Raw genomic sequence first — 21786 nt, 5'->3', positions numbered from 1 at the left:
ACTTCAATAAATTTTTTTAATAAAGAAAAAATATTTTAAGTTTTTTTTTTATTTTTTTAAAGTTTGGTGATAGATTAGACCATTATTAAGTCATTTGTATATTGGGAAAAACCCAAAAATTGTGTACACACAGAGAGAAATGTAGATTCAACTCTTGAAATGGCCATTTGCCAATTTTCTAGAGAATTTATATGAGGAATAAAAGAAGCAATAATGTGAATGTGATTTGTAAATTGTCAAGTACTAAATACATTTTAGTTATTATTAATACAAATTTACCATTGCAACAGATGCCAGCCTATTTCCAGGTGTCCTTGCCTACCATGTCCTAAATGCATTTGGATATAATAAGTTAAATGTCAAAAGAACTAAGTGGGGGAAATGTGATAAAAGTTTGGCACGGTCACTAAATTAAATATAAGGGGATACCAGAGGCCCAAATTTATTTAATGTAGGATACAGCCATCTCAAACCCTGTCAACCCCATAAATTGCACCCTGATTATGGAAATAAGCCTGAGTTTACAGGTCTAGAATAGAAATAAAATCCAAAAATAAATTCAATCAGGTGGGTCAGTAAGAATTCTGGTCCCAGTTGAACACCCAGCCTTGCCACTGTCTATTAAAGCAGTGTTTTACTATTCTACAGGCAATTGTGGACTGTCCTCCTTTCTTCATCTTCACCTTCAACCTCCTCTTTGCTCTTTAGCATTTCTAAGACTAGGCAGAAGGAATTCCAGAAAGTTTCTCAACAAAAATTACCACCTTTCATTCCACAATTGGAATTCAGAATCACAATTGGAAGATATAGATGATCTGGTAGAAACAACACATTCACTTAAACTCACATTTAAAGTTACACTGATATTGGAGCCTCTCTGGGGAGTAGCAGGTATTGCCTCGGTGGGGAGTGGAGACAGGGAGCTGGAGGAGGTTGGTAGTGTGGGAAGGATGTACCTGAGAAAATTCCATTCTTGAAGGCATGAGGAAGATGAAATCAGGAAGCGAGGATAAGGTAAAGAAAAGGGAACCATGCTATTTTATCCTACTTCTGCCACCAAGGGCTTAGGAAAAAGGGAAATATTTTTAACTACTGATGTATATTAAGTTACTCATTCTATCTCCATTACATTAGAACCCATAATCCACAGCTCATGGTATTAAATGTGCATTAAAATGATAGAAATCTGAAGACCAGCAGTAGTGGCATCTCCTAGGAACTTTTTAGAAACGTACTTGCAGGTCACTCCAGCTCTATTGAGTCAGGATCTGAATTTTGTCAAGTTCCCAGGTAATTCGATTGCCCATAAAATTTGAGAAGCACTGTTGAAAACTACCAAGAACTGACAGTGAGGCAAAAAATAACAATTCTTCAGCAGTTGGGATGGAAAGGAAATGTATCATTAAAACTGTATTACTGTATTTTGAGTTAAATTGAAGAAAAGGTCTGTCTTTTACTATTACTTATGTTCTTTACTATTCTTTACATTGCCAGTGATTAATGCCAAATTGGTTTACTGCCTTGGTCATAGAAAATCCACAAGTTTCATTTAATATATGAATGACAGTTTTCTTTGAAGAATCTCTACATCAAATACTAACTCTTATGGAAGTGAAATGATTAAAAGGAGAGCCAAATACATAGCTCCCACTGCAGGCCTGATGGTAGATTTGAAATTCCAAGAAGGACTCATTATTACAGCAGAACTAATGTATAGTTTAATAATAAATTCGTCAGGGAAAGTACTGATCCTCATAAATGTTCAAGAACAATTAAAATTCTCATCACTGGTATGGCCAACTGGATTCACCTAAAGAGATTAAAATGATAAAGAAAAGACAGACAGTAAGTTCCAAAATGATAATTGAACACAAATGGGAAAATAATTGACAAATATAAATATTCAAAGTACTAAAATAGTGTCAGAAGAAGATAAAATCCACGTTTGGATTAAGAAGTTCTTCTCATTGGGATTTGTTAATATGGCTGTATCTATCGTGCTTTCCCCCAGTCACTTCTGAATCAGTCTGACTTAGTGCTGTCTATATTTAAAATGAAAAAGATAATCCCTGAAAGGAAGACAAAAATTTATAACTGCATGAATGAGGCAGAGATGATGGGAAGGGAAAACTGGAGTTAGATTCTCTCTCGCTAACAGGGCACACTTGGCTGTAAAACTTTTTTTTCACTTAATGACAATCTTCAACAGTTATTGGGATCTCTGCCTGCTTTCATTTTCTTTTTCTCTGGCAAACTTCCATTCACTCTGGCTTTTCCAATAGTAAAGATAAGTAAATTTGACTCAACAAAACCAAGTGTTATTTTACAAGTACAAACTGAAAATCAGTCTAAGTTTTGGGCTTTTGTTTTTAAAATTAATGGTAACTTTGAGCAATGATTCAGAGAATCCCTGGAGGTTCACATGAGCTCATAAGTAGCAAACGTATTTTTAAATAATTTTAAATGTTTGCAAGAGCAAAAAAAAGCAACTCTAAACTGCTGAGATACTTGGCACATCGTCCAGTCCACACACCCACCTAATATTCCCATAACCCAAGTGAGAGCAGAGTTGGCAGTAAAATCTTACTTCCTGATAGAATTAAAAGTGAGATATCTGGCTCAGGATTTTTTGTTCTGAACTCTCTGTAACATCATAGAACTTGATTTGGGGTCCACAGGTAAGGTTTTCGGGGATGAATTTAAGACACTTAACAAATGTCTTACATTTATTCAGTAACTCTATAGATCAATAGTTAACATTTGTTGAGCAAACCAGAGGGTGACAGTCAACTTAAAAACAAGGGGAAAAAATGCATAAGAATCAAGAAGACGCCCTCATGCTGTGATAAACATCTGCAGGCTTCAGCAACTGTCAGTAGAAACTATTGGAATAATAAATTTTTTATCTACAAAAGAGATATACTGAAAGCCTTTGACACAGGTAAAAAAAAATGTGGGTTGCATAAAGTCTCAAAAGAGTCACTGATACTTGGGGACCATCTGAGAGATGTGACCGGGCCTGCCTCTAAATGTCTCCTGTCGCCAATCCTTAGGAAAGTGCAAGGTCACACAAGGAATGAGAATAAGGGGGATTCTAAGCACCATCGTCGTCTGAACTGACTGACTTTACAAGGTAACCAGCTCTGTAATTCCTGGTCAACCTAAAATCATAGTGTTCCATTCAGAAAGGGAGCTTGAGGCCCTACGTACACATTCCTACCAGGGAAGAGACCCAGGGAGAGCCATTCCAAAAACCCGTGTCATCATATAAATGAGATATTAGACTTGATTTCCCTTCAAATTAATTCAACTTTGTCTAAACACAGGAAACTAAGATTCTATACCAAATCAATTCTATGTTCTCTTAAGCTATTTTTGCCCAAAAACAGTCCTGAGGAGCTGAATTCACACACCCTCCAAATGCAAAACCAAGGCATTATAAGGTTTTCCTGTGGCCCTCCAGTGACCATTTAGAGCACATAAAACTACACAGAATCAGAAAAATAAAAGACATGTTTCACGAACACGAGCCTTTACATCTAGACAGAGACAACTATTTATTTTAGCAAATACTGGGTCTTTTAAAAGACAGTGTCAGTTTTATTGCTTTATGAGATGCTGTATAAAGCATGAAACTTCCATTTGCACATAACCAATCTCCATCTTTAAGTTTAAATATATATATATGTGGCAAGAAAAAGTACATGCATATGAATACATAGAATTTTTTTCAATTGTCATTTACACTAGAAATTTCTTTATATAAACAACTTTTAAAAAAAAAGAAATTAGTGAATGGCAAGGACCCTCTCAGGCTGCAGAAAATCCAGCTTTCTGTTTAAGCAGGCTTTCACTGAGAAACGTGAGTGATGGCAGACGAAGGCCTCTTAAGAATAGACTCAACAGAAAACGACAGCGGTTCATTCACTGAGAGTTTTGTTCCAACTTGTTTGGCTACAAAAAGGTCCTTTGCACATCTATCTATTGTAAATGTGTACTTCTGGTTCTCCTTGACGAAACATTCCCTGTGTTTCTTAGGGGCCTCTTCAAAGGCCTCTTTGACAAATGGTGTTTTCGGCTCAGGACCTGATTTGTCATTAAGTGTTTGCTGGCATAATGAGTGGAATGGATTATGTTTAAGAGGCAGAGGGTGCCTGGTGCTTTCTTTGCTGATCTTGGTTAAGACATGCCCTTGAGGTGCCAGGGAGTCCGTGTCAACCAGTGGAGAGAAATTCTGTCTGGGCGGGGAGAACGCGGACCTCTCGGGGACTGCCTGGTGACCTTGAAGGTCATTTCTGGAGGCCTGGACCTCGGGAGTGTGGGTCAGCACCAGGGAGCCTTCCATTTTGGGGGGCATCATGTCTTGGTCTGCACAGAGTCCCTCCTGGACTCGTGCTCCCTTCGTGTCCCAGCTGGCTGCAGGTTTCAGCGCTTGAACGGAGGTGGTGGCATTAAGCAGGCATTGCTGGTAGAGGAGGGTGTCACCAATGGTGCCACACTTGGGCCAAACTAAAAATCTCGAGGTCAAAGGATACTGTCTGTAAGTTGTGGCCACACTGACATTGGAAGAGATTAGTTCCATATTCCCAGACCCTGAATACTGCATGGTTAGATCGAGGCAGGTGGGCAAAAAATTGCAGAAGTCCTTGCTGGGGGGTTCTATCGGGGCAGGGCTATAGGCCCTTTTGTAGGAGTTGTATTCAGGTCCGTGTACCATGCGGTTGGGCAAGAACAAGGCAGCAGCTTGGGAAGCTTCCAGCATCTCCCTCTCTTTGTATTCTCTCTCCAGCATAATGTTCTCCAACTCTTTATCAGCAAAGGCCCGTCTTTTCCTCATCCTGTCACTTACTGGGGGAGGTAGAGGCGAGGTCCCTCCTAGGTAAGTCTCTGCCGGAATGGGACGGTAGCCTAAATTGAGCAAAGAGTGCACATAAAAGAGATCAACATTTAGGGAAGGAAAATCTGGAAATGCCTAAAGCAACAGAAGCACTACAAATCAGCAGAACAATTGCTAATAGTTTTGATACAGAAAGGAAAGATATTTCTATAAGCTCAATTTAAGTAGTTCCCTTTGGGGACGGGGTTATCCATATCTTAACTTTTTCTTGTTTTTTTTTGTTGTTGTTGTTTTGGGTTGGTTTAAGGTGAGTACTTTTTTCATTGAAATTTTAATATTCTTCCAGTCTCCAATACATTAAGAGACAAATCTGCTCATCTTGCTTCAATCAATGTTTAACTACTATCATGCCATTTTTTTCCATTATTAAAAAAGGTATCTATACCTAGAGCTGATGTCACTTTTATTTTCTAAAGATGGCTCATTATGTACACATTGTTACATGGTAGAATAAATCCAAGGAGAACTAGGAAAAAAGAGAAAGAAAGAAAGTTAAAGCAGATTAGTGAGAAGAACAAGAAAAAAAGACTTCAGGCAATAGAGAAGCATGGAAAATTTAAAAGATTTGTAAACTAATCAAATGCTCTTTGCAGTAAACGATTTAACCAGACTCCCTCCCCTAACTACCAGTATAAACAAAAAAGGGGGAAGGGGAGAATTCCCTGTTATATTGAAAATAACAGGTCTAAAACATTTTTCCGAAGCTCTAATCATGTTGGCTAGATACCAAAATGGTTAAAACAGCAATCGTTAGAGCACAGATTAAGTCATTGCACATTTTATGAATAGGGGTAAAGTCAAAAACAAAGATTGGTATAACATAAATAGAATTCCTGGTAGCACATAGTACTTTGAGTATTTCTTCATTCCCAAGCACTCACCACGATCAAATTTGTTTGAAGGATCTATTATGATATTTGTGTTTACACAGTGACAAATCCATCATACTCATTTGCAAATAAAATAAAATTTGAAAATTAATGTTTCCATTTCTATGGGTTGTTTTTGCCAGGAAGTCATTTACTTGAATTTACTATTCCATCCAGTTCTTCTACTTCTCAAGTTGCCTTGGCACAATTTCAATTTATCTATGTGGTCCCTATGGTTATAAATCTGTTTACCCAGTTTGTAACCAAATTCATTTTTAATGCATAAGAAACCACTCTATAGACAGAAGCACACAGCCCAGGGGGAGATACAAACTAATTTGAAAACCCATCCAGAACCAAATCAATTCATAAATCTCACAAGAAAAAAAATCTAATTTAAAAAATTTTATCTATTTTTTAACCTGAATTTCATGAAGTGATGGTGATTACAGCAAATATAAGCTTTCGGTTTTTTAGTGGTGAAAGTTAGTATATTATCTAGTCAGTCAATAAATAAATTCCATACCCAAATAGAGATATCCTCACTTGACTTACTCCAGTTAGCTCCAAGGTCTTGGTACAACTAAGTAAAAAATTTTTTTATTTCTTTCCTTCCAGGATATCTGCTTTGGTCCTTTGGCAATTGATCTTTGTATAGCCCTCACACTGAGACAAATTTCATATGTATTCTACCTTAACTCATTAACTATTAAGCAGACAACAAAATGACCAAGATTCTTAAATTGATGGTAACAAAAGCCTCCCCAGATACATGAGTTTCATTTTCTCAAGTTTAAAGGATAACTTTCGGATAAAAAAAATACCTTCACCTCACACAGCTCGATCATAGGTCAATAAACGTTAATGAATGGGACTGAACTGGAGTTTAAAGGATCGTTTTGTGTTGCTTTACCTTCTAAAATGCTTTTGGCCAGCAAACTGGGCGCCCTAACCTGTCTCTGGTACACGGCTTTGCGCTCGAAATTATTCTGTTTCCCCGAAAGTCCCTTCTTGTCCTGTAAAAGCAAAAAACAAATCAGTAATAACCCGAAAGAAAATGTGGGCAGGAAGGCAGAAGGAAGGAAACTCAGCAAATGGTCTAAAAACTCTCCCAGGTCTAAATGCATTTATTTCCCCCATTGCATGTGAAAAAAACCTCCAAAATGAATTAATATTAGGGTCCCCAAGTCCAGGCAAAAAGCTGGAGGCTCAAACCAAAGTCAACAACTGATGAGCAGGGCCCCTGACCTCTCTTGGCTCCTCTCAGCTAGAATCTCTCGCCCCGCCGAGGACTCGAGATCAAAACTAGGGGTCATCAGGAAGGAGGCAGGTGAAATCCACTGTGGGAAGGTGGTAGGAGTCCCCGCCCCGAGGGAAGGCTGCGCCAGCAGCTGCGTCTTGAGTGGCAGCCTTTGGAGCGGGGCTGCTTTCTCCCAATGGTGAGGTGGATGCGGGGGGGACATGTGAAGGTCCCTGTCTCTGGCCTGGCTCTGGAACGCTGCAAACTCTGGGTTATTCACTGGGCCACTGGGGATGAAGGCGAACAAACTATTGGGGCCGCCGGGACCGCAGGACCAGGGGACACCCCGCCCCGCCGTGACCGCTCGGTCGTGGATTCCGGGCCTGTCCACGCTAGCAGGGCGGGGGGCGTAGGAAGGCAGGGCCTCGCCGAGGGCATCCAGGGCGCTCTCCTGCGTGCTCGGAAGGTTTGGTTTTTGCGGTGTTCCACCCTCCAAGCCCTCCTGCCAAAATTAAAAATCCTCCAAGACCGGAGTCTGAAGAGAGGCCACGAAGCCTCCCTTCGCACGAACACATGGCGAAACAAACTCTGAGGTTCAAGAAGAGCTTCCACTTACAGAAGATCCTGGCTTTCCTCACAGCTGAGTCCCACGGTGACAGATGGTAGAGACCATCAGTTAGGTAATTTGCAAAAACAGTAATGCCTGGCTTCTGGCTGCACGACTGTAGGCTGAGACACCTGCCCCTTTTGGGCTTATCCGTAAAATGCGCAAGTTCTATCTCAAATGGCCCGGGGACAGTGGAAGTACAGAGGGCACTGCCAGCTGCCTGGTCCTTTTCCTGATCGGCAGTAGTAGTACAACGTGCTGGGCACAGACACTGAAGCAACCACCATCACCACCACCACTAAAAGTAATTTATAAATACATATATTTTAAATGACTTTCCCCTAATGTGTCGAACAGACCTAACCATTTCCAAGGCCTCTCCGCCTGCTTTTATAATACATCTTTTCTGCCAAGTTCCCCAGCGATGCCCACAGCTTCCTGCCCTGCTGGCTCCGGAGACCAGCGTGGTCAGAGAAGCATCCTCACCACCCTTCCGAGCCCCAGCCCTGCGCCTCGAAGCCCCGGTCCCGGCTGTGGGAAGCAGCCACGTCCCCAACGGCTCCCCGACCCCAGAGCCGCTCCGCGTGCCCCGGCGAGGCGCGCCTCGGGGCCGGGCGGGTACGCACCTCGGTGGCCTGTTGCCTCCGGAGCGCCACCTGGGCGGCCATGACGCGCTGCCGCTCCACCACCAGCAAACAGTTGGCGCACTGGCAGTCGCGCCAGCGGCAGAAGCGCTTGTGGCCCTTGAGGCAGGACACCACGCCGTGGTTGCGGCAGCGCGCGCACTTGGGCGTGCGGCTCAGCTTGCGCGGCTCCACGCCTCCGCCCGGGTTCGTGGCGCGCTCGGGGAGCCCGGCAGGGGCCGGCGGGGACTGCGAGGCGGGCGGCGGCCTAGGCGGCGGACCCCCCTGCTGCTCTAGCCCGCTCGGCGCCCCGGGGGAGGCGCCCGCCTCCTCGCCGTCTCCTTCCTCCTCCTCCGCGTCGTCCTCGTCCTCGTCGTCGTCCTCCTCGCAGTCCCCGTCGGCCGGCGGTGGACTTGACCCAGACGGCATTGGCCGCGGTGCCCCGCAGCCCTCCTCCTCCAGCTCCAGGCTCTCCACGTCGATCTCCCAGTCCACGGCGGTCGGGCCCGCCTGTGGGTCGGCCATGGTGCGCCGCCGGCTCGGCCTTTGCTCCGGGCCCCGCGCTCTGGGGGGACACAACGAGACCCAAAGACCCAGCGGCCGCTGTTAGTGCCCAGAGTTCCTGGTCTGCCCACGTCCAGCCCCTTGAGCAGCCGCGTTCTCTACATGTCACTCACATCCAGGCCACACGTGCTTTCTTGTTATCTTTAGGGCCCTGCCGGGATGCGTGCACCCAAGAGGCCTTTTTTCTATTAATTACAAGTGCTCTGTGAGCACCTGATCTTTAACTGCAGCCCTCTCTCACTTTACACCGGCTTTCTGGACAAGTCCCTGGGAAACTCATTGATCACACACACGAGTCTTCTGTCCAGCTAGACCGGCCTACGGCACTTCTCCATACGCAACTACTACGGCTATAACGAATATAAAAACGTCGATGGGAGAACTGTTTTCCTTTTCATTACAAGGGGCCCTTCAGACCCAGCAAGGCACCACCTCTATCCTCTCCAAATGCCTCTCATCCCCCCACACTACCACAAGGACCCCTCCTTGGGTTTGGGGATGTCCTCTTAACCCCCCGCCAAAATACTAGGCCAAAAACCAAAATGGTTCTGCTGTCATTTGAGCCCCATTGGGTCTGGGCACGGAGTTGCAGATGCCGGTCCTGGACCCACTTGTTGGGCTGCGTGTGAATGAGCCCGGGGTGGCTCTATGTATATATGCTTGGCTCGCATTTTTACGGCAAGGCATCCAGAAGAAATAAAGAGAGAAAGAAAAGAGAAAGATGATCCATGACCTTTGCCCTCCCTGATACCCAAATCCGCATCACCGCACTTACCAAGAATCTAAGGCCCCGTCTATTCGCTTGGACTAAAGATATCCAGCCTTAGGATGTGGCTCTCAGGCTGTGCTTGCAAACCGAAATCGGGGTCGCCACCGGGCTACAGCTGAAAGCCCGGAGCCCACTGGACTGGGGGGAGGGGGGACCGAGGGTGAGAAGAAGAGTCAAGTCCTAGAGGCCTCGCGCGTACATCCCGGACCCTGCAAAGTTCCAATCGGTCCTGTGCAGCCCAGGAGTTTCACCTCGCGGAAGCAGCTTTCGGCTTCCTCGGTTCCGAACTGGGCCGGAACGGTAGAGCAGTCCCGCCCTGGCCTGGCTCACCGAGCAGGCTTCCCAGGCAGGCGGGCTGGCCGGCGGGCAAGCAAGCTCCGGACAGCGCAGCCTCCCTCGCTGCAGTCGCCAGCCTCAGCTCCCCTTCCTAGTATTATCCGTTCTAGACTCCGAGCCCCACGCCCGCTGATTGGCCGGTTGTCAGGCGGTGTGCACGTTGATTGGCTGAGGCGCTCCGGCCCGGCGTCCCCGCCCCACCCCCCACCCCCGCGCCTCGCAGCGGCGGCTTCGCTCCTCCCCGCGGTGCTCGGCCTCGGAGTTCGCCCGCTCGGCCTTCGGTGCAGCCGGGTCGCGGGTCCTCGCCTTAAATTCCGAAACGTGACGGCGCCCGCGGGGGAGCAGTTGCCATTTATCTCGCGAACTCGGAAACCCGCAGAGACACATGCTTACAACTCGCCTGGTCAGCGAGAGAAGGTAACAGCCAACAAGGCAGGAGAAAGGCAAGGCTAGCACGGCGTTGTCTCCAGGTTACCAGCATCACCGGTATTCTCATCATTAATCCAAAGTTGGCGCGAAGAAAATGAGGTCTCTGTAATGGTGCGCAGGGCGGCGTCCTACTTTCTCCCGCATGAGTAAATCAATCATCACCTTGCACCACGGCCTCTGGTTAGAAGGCAAAGAACCTGCAGATATTGCTGCGGCTGGCGTCCCTCACCCTGAAAGAGCAACACGGTTCCTCACTAACCTTCACGACCCCCGAGAGGCAGATCGCCAAGTCACTTAAGATTTTTCTTTTCCCTACATGTTCCTGCCTTGTCATTTACAAATACACTTGATTCCGGGGAGAACGGAAATCATGCCATTAAAGGATTTAGCTAAAATACGTTGACTCTAAGCATATTTTTAACGTAAGCTCTTTTTTAAATACATGACTGCTTTTTCATGTGCTTCAATGTATTTATAAAGGAAAATAAAAGACTTTCTACCTCTTTCTCAAAAATCTCACGCAAAACGTTTAATGATTAAATTTACACCATATTGAAAGAAGGAATTCGTCCCCTAATTCAATGCTGCATTCTATTTCTTAAACTAAATTTAAAATCCCAAAGACGCCCCTAATTACACCTTTAAATAATCAATGTCTCTCCGGAAAGATGGGTTTAAGACAGGAGTTCTTAACAAAGGGTAGGTGAGCTTGAATTGAACTTCAAAAAAAAACATTCTTGTGGGGACGTGTTGGTGCAAGTGTGATACATTTATTAAATAATACACAGTATAGTGTGGAGTTAGTAAGGGGTCCCTGGTTTTCACCTGACTGGCAAAGGGGTCTATGGAACAAAAAAGGTTAAGAACCCCTGGTTTAAGAGATGGATTAGGAAATTTGGTTGCATTGCTTTGTGCACATAGTAGGCCCAATACATATTCCTTGAAGGAAGGAAATTGTGGAACTGCTCCATCGTTATTTTCTCGGAAACTGTCAGAAAGTTAGAAATTAACAAAGCTCGGAGATGCTGGGGGACGCAGAGGAGGCGGGGGGCGGGGGGTTGCTGTTCAGGGAATTGCTGTGAGACTCAATCGATCGTCCGCAAGCGCAGGTATTCTGCAGCTTTTGGAGATACTGGAAAATTCTTCTCTGATGGTCAGGAGGCCCTGGGACGTCTATATTATGCTGGCGCTCCTCTTTAGAACCGCTTGGGATGCTCGGCGAAGGAAGTAGAGGAAACAGTCCTGCTTATTCTGATCGCCTGCTCAGTAGTTCTGGGTGTCTTGGAGCGGGATTTGGGAGCAAACCCGAGTACGCGGCGCCTGAATGAGCAGCGAGACGCCGAGCGCTACGCACGCCAACACCGGACAAAGGGTCACGCAAACCTTTGTGCCTCTCCCTTGGTACCGCCTAATAACACCAGTGAGTTTTAGGTTTTGCATGTTTCTTATACTCATCAAATCACATTCGTTCACCTCCGTTAGAGCGTTTGAATTCTTGACCTCAGCCCTGAGCAGTGGGCGGAAGGGTGTTTTCCTCGTTTTTCCAGAGGCGAAACTGAGGCTGGGAGAGGAGCCCTGGGTGCCCTGGTAGGCTGGGAGGAGCAGTGGGCTGATTGGAGCAGCTTGGTCCTAAGTCAGCCTCTGCGCTGACGCCGCAGAAGCTTCACGGAGCCTGTTGCTTCCAATCAGACTCACCGTAGGGTCGTTTTTTATTTTACTCCCGCACTCTCTGACTTTAGTTCGTGGCGTTATGTGCAGCCCTCCTGATACAGGATCCGGAACGTTTTTTATCAAATCATCCTGGCTGTTTTCAGCGTCAACTCCTGCCAGCTACATTTCTGTCTTTGCAAACAGGCGTTTCAGAGCTTCTGCCCTGCGACGTGCCTGCAAACCGCAGGCCCCCACCACGGCCGTGTGCTTTTATGGCCCGAGGTGCGGGTGCAAAGATGAAGTCAACCCTTCACCGGCTGTTTTTTTAAATATTAAGAATCAAAATTTTTTAAAAAATAGGCTTGCTCTTTCTGGGTAACTAGGTTGTAGAAAGAGAGGCTGGGGAGGGAATAGGAGGAGGAAGGAGTGTGCGTGGCTGTTTCCTATACTAAAAATAAACGGCGAGCTGGGCAGACCTTGAACTAGTTCGAATTTTAAAAGCTGCTATATAAGGAGAAACAAAGTGGAATTTGCGTACAGTAAACCACGGGAACTGAAGCCAGAACGCGAGATGGAACTGAGGGACTCGAGGATAGTGCGGCTGGCCCCTGGGACTCTAGGGTACAGAAAGGGTGAGGCCTTCAGAACGTTAGGGAGCAGCCAAGGCCGCCTAACCCTACCTGTGCCCGGCGGAGCCTCCAGGTTTCCGAGGCGACGGCGCCCCAGTGCTTCTCGAAGTGGCCGGACTCGCCGGTGCCAGATGGGTCGGCCGGGAACTGTTTCCCTCCACATCTGTCCCCAAGCCCAGCAAAAGCCTGCGCACAACCCCACTGCCTGCTCCAGGCTTCTGCTCCCATCTCCACTCTCGCCCCTCACCTCACCTGCCCTACCCACCCCGCACCCGGTGTGCCGCACGTGGGGACAGGTAGCTGTAATCCTCGTCCAGCTGAATTCACACTATCCCTCCGCCGACCCTGAACATGCGATCCCACCAATTGCTCAGAGAAAAAGTGGTGTGGGAGGGAGGGGTGTTTGGGTGGAGAAAACCGAGTCTCTTTAGATCTTAAACAATCTTCCGAATTTCACATTTAATTTCGGAGTCTAGAAATTCTGAGTGCAAAATGACGTGCATTTTTTGTCAGGAGAATGAGCATAGCTTTAATCAGATTATAAAAGGAACGTATGGGTGCACAAACTGGTTCATAAACTAGATATTCCCAAGAAAGACAAATCAGAGGGCATGGGCTCGAGGCTGGTTGTGCCACTGGCTGCCTGGCCTTGGTAAATTATTTCTGGGCGCCTCCGTTGCTTCATCTGCAAAATGGGAAGAGTGGTCTTCCTTAGCCCAGGTCGTTCTGAGACTTTAGTAATAATGAGGCTAGGGCCGAGCACGATAGGCGCTCGGACAAACGTTCCTTTACTCCTAGGAGGGAGCGCATTCCGCCCTGGCTGAGCCCGGCGGCCGGAACCTCGCCAGCTTAACGGCTCGGCTTCCCTCTCCAGGCCCCTCTCTTAAAAGGGGTCAGGCAGTGACTCACCTGTTGGGTGAGGAAACAGACGTCCTTTCGGCTTGTAAACCGACACCAAATTACAAAGTGCAATTCAGCGTCCCTCTTGTAAATTACAAAGCAGCGGGGCCACTGTTGACTCTGCGGGCCGGGCTCTGTGGGGCGGCCGCGGGACCCCGAGCTGTTTGTGTAGCTTTTCTCCGCCCTCCGGAGCCAGCGGGGTTGGCTTACTTGGGAGCTGGCAGCGGCGGGGCCTCTGCTCCACCTCCGTCCCCTTTTCCCTAAAATCCCCTCTCACCCGGCACCCCTTCTGTCCCCGCGCAGCTGTGGCTGGCCTGGTGGGAGATCCCGCCTATAAGCCTCCAGGCAACAGAACCTGAACAAAAAAGGCGGCGGGGAGAGGGGGGGACACCCTTTCTTTCCAGTTGAGGGTGCCTTTCTTTTTTTTTTCCTCCAAGCCTCCCTTTTGAAAAAAGAAAAAGAAAGAAAAGGTGGGGAGCGGATTTCAACTTGGCTCTCGCTCACCCATCCAACTCCCAGAGGCCAAGTCCAGCCTGTCTGCCCTTGGCGCCAAGCCGCGCGCCCTGCCTACCCAGCCCAGGCCCGCGCAGGCGGGAGTCTGGCTCTGGGTCCCGCTCTGGGTCCTTTTGCTTCTCCAGCCCGCCCCTCCCATCCCCCCACCTCCACCCCTCCGCGGCCCGCACCCGGAGCTAAGCCTGCACCGGGAGCTAAGCCCGCACTGGTCTTTCGCCCCGGGAGAAACTCAAGTTTGGAGACCACGCGCCCGGGTTTCGGAAGCAGAAAAACCGGTTCGAATTCCGGACCTGGCCCTGCTTTGGGATTTTGACGAGCTCCTCCGCATCCCTTTGCACCTCCCTTCCTCAACTGCAAAATGGAGTTAGCCTTAAATGAATGACGCCTTTAAACCTACTGGCGCGGTGACCCGCTTATACCGAGCTTCTCGCTACTTAGTTATTATTTTTGGTGTTTGCATTTTAACTCAAAGAACTGGCCCACGGCTAGGGAAATTAGAGGCCCGATTTCCTCCCGACCCCACCAGACTTCCAGCGGTTAAGACCTCTAGATGAGGATGGGGGCCCGTAGGAACGGCCACTCAAAGTCACCCAGCTAAATCAACCAGCCGCGAGCGCCTGGGGTAGTGGATGGTTTGGGGAAACGTCTGGGCATCTAAGTAGAAGTGCTTCGCTATGGCAGATTATGGCTCTGGTTTCTCTAGAGATGACCTCGAATCCACCTCCTCTGGTGGAAAGCTCCTCTTAACTTTGTACTGTCTCAAAGACTTTGAGCGGCGGTGGACTCGGCGATATAAATAATCCCAGATGGGATTGCGGAGATATGATTTCCCAATTTGCTTTGCGTAATCAAATATACGGCCTGTCACACACGCAGTGAGGGTGGAGGAGCAGCTTGCGGAAGATAACTGTTCTCTAGGAGACTTTCAGAATTCTCTCTTTCCCTGCTCAGCAAGTCTAAAAAGCTGAACAAAGGACAAGATCTGTTCTCTCATCCCTCCTCCGTGGGAAGTAGGATTTAAATCACAGACATTTAAGACGGAAAGGGAAGCGCTCAGACCAAGTCCCTCCTTTCACAAATACAGGGGGAAATTGAGGCTCAATCAGAGAAGTTACTGAGACTTGCCAGTTGACATGCAGCTAAATAGTGACTTCCTCTCCTGCTCAGTAACTTCATCCTTTTAAAAGTTGCCCTTCGGTGGGGGATGCAGGGACTGTGAAGCCATCCTATCTTGGTAGCATATCTGGAGGACCCACCTGCCCACTGCCCACCTCCAGGCAGCTTCCAGCCACCAAGCTGGGAGATGCAGCTCAGTTCACCTGGGAATCGCGTAGCAGCGAGGAGATGAGGCCGCCACAGACCTCCATGATTTCTCAGTACCCTTTCCAAATGGCAGTCAGCGTAGGTAGAGACTCGGGGTTGTAGAGGAATCTGGGTTCTGCCACGGGGTGATGGCCCGGCTATGGAAGGCAGCCATCAGAGGCCAGTGGCTTGTCACCTCACCAGGAGACAGACACACACAGAGCTCCTGCTCTGGGGCCTCCTTGCAGCCCCTAGGGCCTCACAGCTAACTGAAACAGTGAACCCTTAACCCTGAGAATGTGAAAGCCCCACTCTCATAGTGCAGTTCAGCATTTTTAAGGGACAGACTTTATCCACACTCAATCACGCTCCGTATTTCCCCATCAGCCCAACTGCCAAGTGGAGAGGAATTAAGAAAGGGACGGGGAAGCAAAGCATTGGTGAGGCAGGCCCTTCACTCATGTGTATGAGGCATTGGGCAAACCCTTTCACTGTCCTGGGCCCCTGGTTCCTTGACTGTAAAGTGAAGGAATAAAATCCAGTGATTTCTAAGTTCTCTCTCCAACATTAAAAACTATAACTTAACTCCTGCTTGCTGGGCTTGTTGCTCAAGTGCCACAGTAGTCAATATATCAAGGGCAAGAAAGAGAGAAGAGGAGCAGGGGAAGGAGGTGGAGAGGGTGAGGGAGAAAAGGAAAAAGAGATGGGGGGGAGAATAAGAAGACTTAGAAAGAATAAAAAGAGAAACCTTGTGTTGATTATGACATCTGGCTGATTTTTCTGCTCCTCCATACTTTTGCCAATCCTATCTAGTCAAAATCGTACTCAAAACTGTAAAATTAAAAAACAATCTGTCAATTACTGAAAGGATGGGGACATGGGAATGTTTCTCCAAAAGATGTGGCTCCCTAGGGCCCAGGCCCAGTGAAGATTCATCCAAGTGACAACAAGGATACCCACAAGCCACAGAGATTCCATTGCCCTGTGGCCTCAGGATTAGCCTGTGGTGGCCAGATTTTAAGCAATTGCCAGGCCGGTTAAACAGGCCTGCCTAGCCCTGACCTGTGTGATTTGCTCCCCATCTGAGGTCTGGGTCTGAGCCTTAGGGAGGGCTAAAATATTTCCTCTGCTGTTAACCCCAGGAAGGCTCCCTGAGAAGTGTTCTCGCTGGGAGAAGGGATTCTTCCCACTGTATGTCGGAAGCACCCTTAGGCTCAAGATTTGCCCCAGCCTGGATGAAAACTCACAGAGGGACTTGCTCCATAGTGTTCCGTACAATAGGGTAAGGGTGGCAAGGGAATGAATAAGAGGGATCAAACTGTGCCTGGCTCTGTCTTTGCTTCCATTGCAACATTTGACATGGATAACAAGCAACTGTCCATAATATGAGAGATTAAAGTGATCCTGTGTCTTGCAGCCAACTGGCAAACACAGACATCTTTCAAGACTACTTGACCTGCCTAAGAGAGGGCCCTGGAATTATTTCCATCTATGAAATAAGTAGTAGGGGTGGGGGAGAGACTCTCTAGGGCTTTTCCTGCTCTGCTCCTGGTTTTGCCAACTAACCTAAGCGATTGACCTTGGGTCACTTGCCTCACCGTGACCCTTTCAGGCTTGGGTAAATACTCTGCAAAATGAGAAGGTTGAAGTTGAATCAAATCCTCTCTGAAAGTCCCTTCCCACATATATATTTTATATTTCTAGGTGGGGTGAGAAAATGGGGAAGACTTGCTCCAGGATTTCTCCACGAGGGTTGGGTGGGGAGAACAGGAAGCCGACAAGGAGAAAGGAAAGCCAGCTCTAGTGCGCACGCTTTACAACAAAGCGCTACATAAATTTTAAGAGCCGGGAAGAAATCTTCTCTTTGAAAACGCTGACCCCAGAGGGCAGGCGAGTGTTCTAAACGAGGGAGATGGGATGCGGGGGCGGGCAAGGGGGCTGCGCCACTTGCTTCACACTGATTTAACACGACGGGAACGCAGGTGCAAGAAACGCCCGTCCCCTCCCCTAGACCACCAACACCCCCTTAGCCCTCCACCCCGGCAGAAAATTTATGGGCGAGGGGAGGCCAGGCTAACAAAACTGCAACCCCGGGAGTTTCGGGCCCGCGAAAATACTTTGATCTTCCCCCAGTATCTAGTGGTCCCCAGCAGATTGCGTGGCCAATCGCCAGGGACCCCCGCGGCGGGGTCACGGCTTCAGGGCACAGGTTCCCCAAGTCCTCTGGGACTCGCAGAGCCGCGGCCCTACGAGAGGAGCCCGCGCCGGGGCGCTGTGGGGCAGACGCGCCGACTGGCGCTGGGTGGCCGAGCCTGAGACCCAGCTCCTCTGCCTCCGGCTGCGGGAATCCTCGCCCCCTCTGCCATCATTTCAAGTCCGGACAGACAGGCGGGTGAGCAGTGGTAGCTATGGACGTTTGGAGGGGAATCGGCGAAGGTGGGTAGGATATGGAGGGACTTTGCTTCTCTGGGGGTCTCTATTCCCTGCTCCTTCCAGCTATTAAAAGTCTACTGGGGGAGCAGATGTGGCTCCAGCAGTTGAGCGCCCCCCCCCCACACATGGGAGGTCCTGGATAGGTTCTGGTGCCTCCCAAGAAAACAGACAAGGAGCAAAGAGCAAAAATTACTAAAAAGCATTGAATTGTACACTTAAAATGTGCGAATTAGAAGGTTTGTGAAATATATGCCAATAGAATTATATATATATATATAATTTTTTTAAAGATTTATTTATTTATCTCCCCTTCCCACCCTGGTTGTCTGTTCTCTGTGTCCATTTGCTGCACAACGGGTCAAGGAGGCCCGGGATTTGAACCACGAACCTCCCATGTGGTAGGCGGATGCCCTAACCACTGGGCCAAGTCTGCTTCCCAGAATTATTATTTTTAATGTCTACTTGGAAAAATGGCGAGAGCCTCTTCTTAGTTCCCCTTTCGATATGCCACTGAGTGTGAAAGAAGGTGATTTTGCCAGGAAGGAAAGGGAAAGAGGGAGTTGTAATTATAGGGGACCCACCATTTGTCAGATTCTGTACCGGAAACCTTCTAACTTGGTCTTCCCGACTCTTCACAGCTCTTCCTTTTACAGCTAGAGAGCAAGTTCAGAGACCTGTCCAGGGCACAGGGCTAGAGACCAAGAAGCCAGATCTGAGTTCCAAGCCTGTCCGTTCCAGCACCTGCCACCAGGAGTTAACTAGGACAGCCGGAGAGCCCAGCTGCTTCTCCAGGAAACCAAGCCCGGGCCTTCCCAAGCCTCCCTGGTTTATCTTCCAGAAGGAGATGACTTGATCTCGCTGTTCTTGGAACTGCCTCATCCCATACCATCCTTGTTCTCAATCTTCCCACTATTCCCTCCTGTCTTGCTTAAATATTGCAAATCTCTCTATGGAGGGCATTTTTGATGGGGAGCAGCTTTTTGAGATATCACATTGTAGTCAGTGAGGAATGCTAAAGTTAGGTAATGGGCCATGACCCAAAGACAGATGAGTATAATGTAAAGGTCGCAGGAAGATGTCTAGATCACCCTGAACTCTAAAAGTATGGAAGGCCCGGAATCACTTTTGGGGCCCCATTCACTACCTGTGAAGCTTTGAACAAGTCTCAACTTTTCTAAGCCTCAGTTTTCTCATTTGTAAAATGGGCATAATAAATATTCTCTTGTCTATCTCGATGCTTTTCTACATTCAAAATGAAAAATTTTTTAAAAAGCTTGGAATTCTTTGAAAATCATGAACTACTGTGAATAGATGCTATTAGTGAGGTCCCCCCGGCCCAGTCTTATTTGCCCACTTTCAAATCAAGAACATCCTATGTGGAACAGCAAAATGATAAGATCAAATAAGTGGGTGTCTGTAAAAGGAAGGAAATACAAGTGCTGCTTTTTATTAGCGATGGTTCAAACAAGGCCTTTCTCTCATATGAAGCTGCCATAATGTTCCTTCAACAACCACATGAAAATTTCTTAACTTTCGTGGCCAATGCGAACAAAGTTTTGAAATGTTTTCTTTATACCTGTGGAAGCACAGGGAAGGAAATGTCATTCTCACTTTTAAAAGGAGGAGGAATGCAGAAAGGTAATAAAATCCTTTCTAAATAAACACATTGATTCAAATACTTTTAATTTCCCTTCCAAAGAAACTTTGTGTTATTAAGAGAGCAAGGACTGGATGAGCTTCAACTCTCTTATCTCAGCTGCTAAGGCTGCTTTCCAACTGGAACTATAAGCTGGGCTATTTTCTTTTCCTTTTAATTATGTAACGTGTAATAAATTCAAAAATTGGCCAAATAGTATAATGAACCCCCAGATTCAAGAAATGTCAGGAGTGTTCCTTCTGCCCCTCCCTCTCAGAGAATGCTTCAAAAGGTTGGCAGGCTTCTGTCAAGTAAAATTGCAGCCCCATTGACTGAGCTGGTAAGATTTAATTATACCAACTGGATGCAATTGCTTGGGTCTCATATCTGGCACTTTCTAGGACAAACAATCATGGGTAAATCATGGGGGCAAAATACTCATTGACTCCCTGGCCCTATGCCAGTGGGCAGGGACAGACAAGTGGCAGAAGGTGAACCATGACTGGATTACGGAGTCTAGCAACCGAATTCCATGTTGCCTGTTTTTCTAAAGTCCGAGATTGTGTCAAGCTTTTAGAGGCAACTTCCTCTAATACACAGAAATTAAGTACTCCCTTCAGGGGTTTAGAACCGTTAGTTGTACCAGAGCCTGGAATTAGTTCCTGTGGCAGGGAGTTTACTTTCAGCCCTGGCTTTAGAGCTTTTAAGGCTGGAGGACCTAGACTACTACTCTGCCCAGGGATAAAAGCATCTCTGAAGCTCAGCCTGAGACCTCTGTACCTGTATCAGATTCAAAAGAGGCAGCCTCCCAGGATCTCAAAGAACAGGTCATTGTTGTTGTTTGTTTCATTTTGTTTTTTACATTTTTTCTATCCCAGTTTGCACAATACGTGCAGACATCTGTACACTTACCCTTCATCCAGTTAAGAGTTACAGTGTCTGTAGACTTGGCTTATCATTTTCCAAAAGACTAGAACTGGCCTCAGTATAGAGTCTAATATATGAAAGCACATAATCAAGTCTCCAGTTATGGCATACTCTATAGTATTCCCAGATGCTGCAAGCCATTTGGCAAATCTATAACGTAATAAATATTGATGGTTCCCTTACATGTGATGTTAAGATTTGCTCAGCCAAATTTTTTTTTCCTGCACTCTTTTAAAAATATTTCACTAGAGTTGTTGTCCTGAAACTTGTTTGTACTCTGGCAGCTTTCTTTAAATGTCAACCAGATGCAGAGTTTCATTATAACTTTTTCCTATTTTTATTTTTCCCCTGTGGATGCTTGGTGTTTTAAAACATTTTTTAAAAAGTCATTTTAAGATGTCTGTTCCTGATGGAAGATAAAACATTTTAAAAGTCAATGAACTTCCCCACTTAACACATGTTTTAATTTTTCTTTCTGGCTACAGAATCATGGTTCCTGGATTTCAAATGTTTTTCAAGTCAAGATCCGAGGTGAGCGGCTTCCTAATTGAGTGTAGTTTAATGTTACTGTAATGGTGACCTTTGCACCACAGAAGAGGCCTGTCAATTACAACCTTTCACCCTCCACTTAGTGTTACACACACGCTTCCATTCAAAGCTTCTGTTTTCTCTCCCGCGGAACTTTCCAAAAATATTATCCTTCTGGGGTGAAAGTTTCATGCATAAACTCAGCTCAGCCAGTGGCTTTTTGTTTTAGAGAAAGTTTTAAGAAAACTGTCGCCAAGTTATTTGAGAGGGGTAACATATGCACTGGGTTTTAAAACCTAGATTTGCATGTACTGATGATTAAAACTTGAAAGATGAGAAGAATCTATGCATTTAGTCTGTGATAGGAAAGACACTTGAATCCTTTGGAAGTCACCAGTAGTGAAAACGAAAGTGGTTTAAAAATCATTATAGATTACAGAATTCTACACCATTTTATATATACTTAGGGTTAGGGTGATAGAAGAATTTCCATTTCTCCAAAGTTCCACAATTATAATAATTATTCATTACTACAGGGATATTTGTACTTTATAGGCTCAGACAAATAATTAATTTTGTTATCACAGCTACAGGAAAGTTGTTTGTTTTTTAATAACCTGTTTATTTCAAACAATACTGGAAGGAGATAGAATACAGAAACTATTATTCTGCATCATACACAGAAATATTAAAAAAGCATCAGGAATTTTTCGAATATTCACCTAATGTTATGCATAACGGTATTTTCTGGGTTTGTCTGAGTGTTTGTAAAATATAAAAGTCTTATTAGGGAAGCGGACTTGACCCCATGGATAAAGCATCTGCCTACCACATGGGAGGTCCACGGTTCAAACCCCGGACCTCCTAGACCCATGTCGAGCTGGCCCACGTGTGGTGCTGATGCGCGCAAGGAGTGCCCTGCCACACAGGGGGT

At 46.6% G+C, this 21786-nt stretch overlaps 1 protein-coding gene across 1 annotated transcript; it reads right to left on the bottom strand.

The window, feature by feature from the left end:
- Positions 1-3528: 3528 nt before the first annotated feature.
- On the bottom strand, positions 3529-9963 carry DMRT2 (doublesex and mab-3 related transcription factor 2). Its single transcript, XM_004459388.5, has 4 exons — positions 9576-9963; positions 8240-8801; positions 6680-6782; positions 3529-4908 (listed from the first exon to the last, which is right to left on the bottom strand). Exons 2-4 carry the CDS (start codon positions 8759-8761, stop codon positions 3851-3853), a joined length of 1683 nt encoding a protein of 560 aa, XP_004459445.2. The 5' UTR covers positions 8762-8801; positions 9576-9963; the 3' UTR covers positions 3529-3850.
- Positions 9964-21786: the final 11823 nt, after the last annotated feature.

This window comes from Dasypus novemcinctus, chromosome 8 (assembly GCF_030445035.2).
Source record: "Dasypus novemcinctus isolate mDasNov1 chromosome 8, mDasNov1.1.hap2, whole genome shotgun sequence".
In the NCBI taxonomy this organism is placed as follows: Eukaryota; Metazoa; Chordata; class Mammalia; order Cingulata; family Dasypodidae; genus Dasypus; species Dasypus novemcinctus.
Note: the sequence above shows the minus strand (reverse complement) of the source record. Positions and strands in the feature narration are given on the sequence as shown.

Excerpts from the sequence above, each read along its gene's own strand:
- DMRT2 (XM_004459388.5), bottom strand. The coding sequence starts at position 8,761 with ATGGCCGACCCACAGGCGGGCCCGACCGCCGTGGACTGGGAGATCGAC. Across the intron at positions 6,783-8,239 it reads GGAGGCAACAGGCCACCGAG|GACAAGAAGGGACTTTCGGG; the intron begins GTGCGTACCCGC and ends TTGCTTTTACAG. Across the intron at positions 4,909-6,679 it reads GGCCAAAAGCATTTTAGAAG|GCTACCGTCCCATTCCGGCA; the intron begins GTAAAGCAACAC and ends TGCTCAATTTAG.